Source organism: Thunnus thynnus, chromosome 5 (genome assembly GCF_963924715.1).
Source record: "Thunnus thynnus chromosome 5, fThuThy2.1, whole genome shotgun sequence".
NCBI lineage: Eukaryota > Metazoa > Chordata > Actinopteri > Scombriformes > Scombridae > Thunnus > Thunnus thynnus.
Genome location: NC_089521.1, coordinates 11985259 through 11992584, shown reverse-complemented (window position 1 = coordinate 11992584; position 7326 = coordinate 11985259). Strand labels below are relative to the sequence as shown.

The window sequence follows — 7326 nt, the reverse complement described above, 5'->3', positions numbered from 1 at the left end:
TCTGCTGCCACACAGGGAGCTCTTGCGACACCTGCGGCCACAGTAGCGCACCACACCTGCTGCATGGCTCCGAGCTGCGGATCAACTTGATTAATGTGACCTGCAGGCAGCGGCGGAATGTGGCTAAGTACATTTACCCAGGTTGGACAATTTTTAGATGTCTGTACTTTATGCGTTATTGAAAGTACTGCTCCACCACAGTCCAGAAGGAAATGTTGTATTTTTTATTTAACAACATTTAATCCAGAATCAGAATCTGTTCATTAGCCAAGTATGCAATCATACAGAGAATTATACATACATACATAGAGGAATGAAAATATAACAAGATTAAGGTAATAATAATAATGAGATGATAAAATAAACAAAGTAGTGCTAAAATTAAATGAAAAATTTAAAATCTATTTACGGAATGGAGTAATTATAGTTTTGAAATGGGAGAAAAACGTGAAATATTGACTGTACAAAGGAAATATGGACCAAGAAATGGTGACAAGTGCAAAAATTATATGTGACATGTACAATAAATAATTAAATTATGTAAAAAGGGAAGTTGAATGCAATGTAGAATATTAAGTCGATATGAAAGTGACCAGTGCAGAGATTAAAAGAGGGATGTGATATGTAAAGTCCAGTTTGATAACTGAACAGTTCAGTAAAGCAACAGCTTCTGTTCCTGTGTCTGCTGGTGGAGGTTTTTATGGATCACAGCTGTAGTTACTTTGTATATTAAGATTTTACATACAGAAATCAACTTAATATCAACCTAAACATAAAAATACAGTGCATTGTTGTTGTTAAAATTGTTTACAATCTAGTTGAAATTAGCTCCAACTCGGCCAACTGCAGCAGTAAAATGCTGCTTACACATGAAGGCATCAGTATCATCTGATAATAAAAATATATAATAGCATGATATGAGTACATTTACTTTTGATACTTTAAGTGCATTATGCTGATAATACTTCTGTACTTTTACTTAAGTAGCCTATAGTTCAATGCAGGACTTTTACTTGTAACTGAGGGTTTATATATATATATATATATATATATATATATATATTATACTAAAGTAAAAGCTCTGAATATACTATACATATACTACTACAAGCTGGGGTGAGAGAAGCCTTTAACATTTTATTAAGTATAATATTAGCAACAGATGTATTTCACAGTGCTGGGAGAAGTATTCAGATCTTTTATTTAGGTAAAAATAGCAGTGCAGAATGTAAAAGTACACTATTACAGATAAAGTAAAAGTTTATAAGCATTATCATCAAAATGTTCTTAAAGGCTCAAACACAAAAGCAGTCATTAGGCAGCACAATGGCCTCTGTCAGTGTTACATACATATATTATCAATGGCAGGACAAACACAAGTGTAATCAGTAACATTAATAACAGCTGCGTTCCATTTAGATTAGCCACTTCCCTGCTGTAGTGTATGCTGGTTCACTTGGGTACAGGGACACTTAATGGAACTGAGCCATCGTTTGTGTTATTACTTCCACTCCAGCTTTTCCTGCTATGTCAAAATGTCTCCTGTAAAAATGATCCATTGTGTACTCTCGTTCACTGACATGGCTGACTCACACGATGAAATGGAACACAGCTATCATTAACACCTGTACTTCCTGTTATGACAACCTATAAGTGTCTGCTATAAAAAAGGTCAGTTGTGCATGATTACTAATGATGAATTAACATTAAGTGGCATTTTATTGTTATAGCTGTTCCAGGTGGAGCTGGTTTACCTACCTTACCTTTACCTTTATCTACTGTTGGGTAATAAAACCCACAACAATACATCATATTTTATAAATTGATCATACTGTATGTTACATATGTCACATGTTTTATATGCGTCTGTGTCTAGGTGGCTTGCTACCTCTGCTAAACAGTTTTATTGGGAAAACCTTAAATTAAAGCTGTCAAATACATGAAGTGAAGTAAAAAGTACAATATCCATCTAAATTGTGGTGGAGTAGATGTAGAAAGTAACGGAAAATGGAGACACTCAAGTAAAGTACAAAAATGCATTTCAAGAGACTATGAGGGTACAGATCAGACATCCAAACTGGCTTGACAGTGTGGGAATCAAAGACCTTTTTACTCCTGTTGGTGGGTATAAGGGCCACAGTCTCTACACTGTTTATCTCAGGTGGATGTAAAGACAATCAAATTAAGGGGGAAAGTTTTGACCCCACAGTAATTGTTTAATTTCAAACCAAATGCACTGGAGTAGAGAACCAAAACAAAACAGCTGTAATACTACAGACTGCACTGTTGCAAGAGAACATTCATTCTGTTGTTTCCAATTTGATAAGAAGTATTTATCCTTGTAAATTGTATTGGGATTAATATGTTTGCTTTTATTGGCTTTGTCAAACTGAGAGTCCATCATAGCTTTACTGACCTAGACATGATTTTCAACAAGAGCCATATGCACACATAGTAGTCTTCATTCATGTACAGTGTAACTACAGGTAGAAATACTTAAACTTAAAGGTCAGGTTGCTCCATAGCTGTGTGGTTGTGTTCTCCTCAACTTCACAGGTCATGAATCCTGATTTTCAGAGACATGCACCTGTTACCGCCTCCATCATAATCTGAAATATCGTGGTGTAATCCATTATGGAGGATTTGCTGGCACATAAGCATTTGAGTCATTAAATTAGGATTACCCAGTTTTGTCCATTTTGTGTTTGCAGGTTGCATTACCATATAATGGTTCTAGCTCTCTGTATATTGTTTTTTAATTGCATCTCACAGCATAGGAAACTAGAGAGAGGCATCCAAATGTTAAATCTATTTTTAGATGCAATTTGTGGCTCTGAGAGACATGAAAAATGAAGAGGAGGAGGAGTGGAGGGGAGAGATGGAGAATGGAGGAAAGTAAGGGCAGAGAGGTCATATGAGATGTGAGAAATATCAGGCTTACTGAAGCTGACGTGCTGACAAAATCCTTATATTACCACCATGCCAGGAAAGCCCTGTGCTGTGTGGAAATGATTGCCCTTAAAAACACCTTCATATTGAATAAAATCCCCAAGACTGCTAGCTGTAAAATTAGAACTTTTTGAAGCTTCCCGGTCTTGTCTCTGTAAAAGCTTTTTCCTATGAAGTAAGAAAGAGAAATGGCATTAGCTATTCATCCTTTGAGGGTGCACTTAGCTACCTGCAACCTCAAAGTTGCTCTAAATAATGCAGAGGTGTGCCAGCTCAGTCCTCCTCTGTAGCCTGCAGCATATTTGATTGTTATGCTCCCTTTGATCTTTCTGCTTGACTAAAATAGTTTTGAAACTATTTGCAAAATGAATTTATCAGCAGTTCAGTATCTAGTGTGCAACTGTCACACAGATTGCAGAATTCATGTTTTTAATGATATTAGCTTGTAAAATGTTATTTAACACAAAAACTAGCATGCAACATCAGCTCAGAGCATCATAAATCAATCATGATTGTGAACCGATTACAGTACATTATGGCAAGTGTGAAAAGCTGTCATTGAAACTGTTGGATTCAAGTAAAGGGAAGATTGATGATGAAACCACACACTACATAGCCATAGACAAATGGGGGGGTTCAAATGTAATAACATCTTTAATCCCATTTTGTATGACAGTACACAAATAATAAATCCTTGCTCATTTTGTCTTTGCATTGTACCAGCAAGCATCTCATAAAGCATTTCAAAAACATCCTACACATCCTTTGTGACTATTTGCTGTTCTTGCTTTTCATCAAAAACATAAGTGCTTTCAATTATTTTCTAAGTACATTATGATACAATAAAAACAAAACACAAATTTAAAATATCGACAGGCTAACCACACACATGAATGATTTTTTTTTTAATATAAAACGTACCTGCCCCATGGAAAATTTTGCCCTTAAGAAGCAAAAGAAAAAAAAAAAGCTTGTGCTCCTCTGGTGATTTTAACATCACAGGAAATGTCCATAGATTGACTAGATATGCAGCAGGAAGTGACATAACATTGTTCTTTTTATGAGGAATGTACAATGCAGGGAAGAAGGACATTAACAAAACAAAACAATGGATATGACCTTTGAGTTCTTCACACTACACACTGGTGCAGTATGGATTACCGACCAGTTAAATGTTCAGCTTTCACTGTTTGAGTTCCTGAGCTTTTGTTTGATGTGACCCAAATTTGTAATCTAGTTCAATTGTAATAATCAAATTCGGGGTACATAGCAAAATGCCTACATAGCAAAAGCAAAACTGTTTCATAAAGCACTGGCCAAACCACTCCTGATAAAAAAACAAAACAAAAACACCTCCATAGTTTAAAAAAGTGGACAGAGTAGAAACACAAATGCATCCAGTGCATTATTCCCTACAGTGCATACACATACAAGAGACTCTACAACAAATAACAAAACTCCTTCATTAAAGGCATTGCACATTTCAAATTAACTTAAGAGGTGCAAAGTTGTCAAAAAGGAATTGGTTGGATGTACTAACCAACTTAAGTAAAATGTCATACTATAGATTGTGACACTTAACATAATATAACAGTAATTTCTGGCCTCAGCCATAAAAACAAAAATGGAAGAGTGCCACCTACTGGTATTACAGCACACATGTTTTGAAAAGGCACATTTACAAGGCAATTCCAAAGGTTTAATGAAGTTTTTCTCTGACAAAAGTGTATTATATATAATACCTATACAGCATCCATCATACCTGAGCAGTCATATACAGTAGTAAGCAAGCAAAAAATAAAAAAAGACAGCTAAACATTACAAAAATATGCCATTGTAAGAAACAATCCAATTTTCTATTTGACAAAAGTTTACATATAATCAAAATATTTTTGGTCACTGATTATTGTATCCCCATATACAGTTCTCTCCATTATCTAATATTCAACATTTTTAAGAAATAAATACCAGAAAAAAGTTTAAATGCTGGCAAGTAGAAGATTCCTAATAAGAGCGTCACTGGTGGACTATAAAAAAAATAAATACAGCACAACATCTGCTAAAAGTGTTCCCTTTACAAATATCTGCTCAGTTTCTTGCTAAGAGTAAAGAGAGAAGTGGTTACCTGGGCCTATGCGTTGTGGTACCCATTTTTGTGAAAACCTTTTTTGGGGTCTAAGTTCTCATAAATGGAGAGTGCAGCAGTGTTTTGGTAGATTAGATCCACATTGGTTCCAGTTCTCGATCTGATGATGTCCATTGAACATTGGTTTAGGAAGACGTACTGGTCCTGCAGAGACATCGAGTACAAAAGTTCACTGAGCTGCAGCTTAGTGATCATCAACATGTAAGACTTTAGTGACAAAAACCAATGTGTTTGGGCACAGTCCTACCTCTGTCTGCACCATGAGGGGCCGGTGCATACGCAGATCATGGACGATGCCATACACATCCACAATATTTTCCCTTTCAATCTGAAAGATCAGACGGTCAATGGCTATGAAGGTACCTGTGCGCCCCACACCAGCACTGAGTAAAGACATAGACAAAGGAGGGAGGAGAATGAGACAGAATAACAGATATAATAACAGACTTTTTATTCAGAGTTTTTTTTTTGTCATTTCTGAAACAGTTATATAGAACAAAATCCACAGCAGACCTGCAGTGGACCACGGTAGGAGAGTGTCTGGAGTATTGGTCCATGTGCTCTCTGACCAAATGTCTGAAGCTGATGAGGAGCTCGGTGGTTTCTGGTACCCCATGGTCCGGCCAGGCTGTGAAGTGGAACTGACGAACTGTGCGGGTCTCTGCTGTTTTCATCTGAAGGGCAAACATGCACATAAAATAGTTGTGACTGAGAAATTAACACATATGAACAGCCAAAAATGTTTGTAGTAGTTGATTGAATTAAATTACAGACAAGGTTGTGAACAATCAGACTTTAAGCATGCTAATATATAGATTTTCACAATTACTGACAAGTTAGATCACAATTCCTGGTGCCCAGAAAGTAATTGGAGCACATACCAACACAGGTTAAGTGTTAAATATTTGTAGTCCTGTGTGATTAGTGTACATTGTGTTGAGTATTGTTTGTTGACTCATATAACTATTAAGGTTCTGGGACAAGTATTCCAAACTAAAGCTGTTAAATAATCACTAATAGGTGATGATTTTTACTGACACACTGTTGATTTTTACCCTCCTAGGAAGATTATATCTTGCCACTTACATTTTTAATGTCAAAGTCCCTGATGGTCCAGTCTTCAAGTGGTATTTCAGAGGTTGTTTTCACAGTGATATTTTCAAAGTGCTTGGTGCCAGAATTCCAGTACTGCTCACATTTGACCTTAAGTGGGAAGACAATGGTTGAGTTGTAACAGACTGCATCACTTATTTCACTTATTAATTGATGGACCATACACTGTATGTATCTATGGATGGATCACACTCACACACTAAAAATCACTATGTTTGTGGATGTGAACACACGTGTCACTGCTAGCTGTGGTGTTTTGTGTTCGTACTTACTCTTCCCTGTTCAATGCAGCGTGTCAGCATGACCAGGGTCTGTACATTCTTCTCCCAGATCATCCTCCAGAACTCGTTGACTGTGGTGGGCAAAGGACCCTGAGCTGCAATAAACTCCTTCCTGGAGTTGTAACCCTGCCAAACAGAACACGAGCCCAGCAACAGAACACAAACATCCACTCTGTTCAGATTTCAAGGAGATTCTCAAGTGTTTCAAACATCAGTGTGGACGAAGGCAGAATAGTTTAAATAGCATGGCATTAAGAAAAAGAATGAGCAGCTATGTGGTCCAGTAGGATGTTTACTGATACTGAAGCAATGAACGAGGCAGAGAGCTGCTTTTAAGAGTGTCAGTACGCACCGGCATGTAATTAGCATTGATGTAGTCATCATATGGGCTCCCATGGATAATAGACAGTTTCACCCTAGACGAGTCATCTAGGGGGCGAGAGCAGAGGGTAAATGAAATGAAAAAATGTAATAGAAAGGACTGCTATATATATATATATATGTACAATGTTAAGCATTGAGATGAATTGAATTACGGCAGTTATACTTCCCCGTGCTGTGTTATTGAACTGAAAGATAACTTTGATTTAATGTCTGAGCAGAAGTGTGATGATGGTAATAGATATGATAGTAGATGATATAGTTTAAAGAGTAATGAGTGTTATGATTGGAAGTAGCAGAGGTGGATTTGTTAAAGTGACTCACAGGGAAGCACGTTGTTGTAGCGGTTCTTGGGCTTGTTCTCCAGAGTCAGAGCACTGGTTTTCGACTGACCTGTACCAACAAGCTTCAGGTCCTTTGAATGAAAGACAAAAAGTGGGACTGTTGATTGGGTAG

The 7326-nt window shown here is 36.9% G+C and overlaps 1 protein-coding gene across 1 annotated transcript in view; it reads right to left on the bottom strand.

Annotated features, from left to right (window-relative positions):
• Positions 1-3584: 3584 nt before the first annotated feature.
• The window catches only part of LOC137183766 (receptor-type tyrosine-protein phosphatase eta-like), a 30274-nt gene continuing 26532 nt past the window's right edge, over positions 3585-7326 (bottom strand). Inside the window, exons 28-34 of the mRNA XM_067591069.1 lie at positions 7195-7285; positions 6842-6918; positions 6481-6615; positions 6182-6298; positions 5609-5769; positions 5343-5478; positions 3585-5239 (exon numbers count right to left, since the gene is read on the bottom strand). Of these exons, the coding sequence (XP_067447170.1) occupies positions 5081-5239; positions 5343-5478; positions 5609-5769; positions 6182-6298; positions 6481-6615; positions 6842-6918; positions 7195-7285 (876 nt within the window). The 3' untranslated portion in view covers positions 3585-5080. The remainder of the gene's footprint in view (positions 5240-5342; positions 5479-5608; positions 5770-6181; positions 6299-6480; positions 6616-6841; positions 6919-7194; positions 7286-7326) is intronic.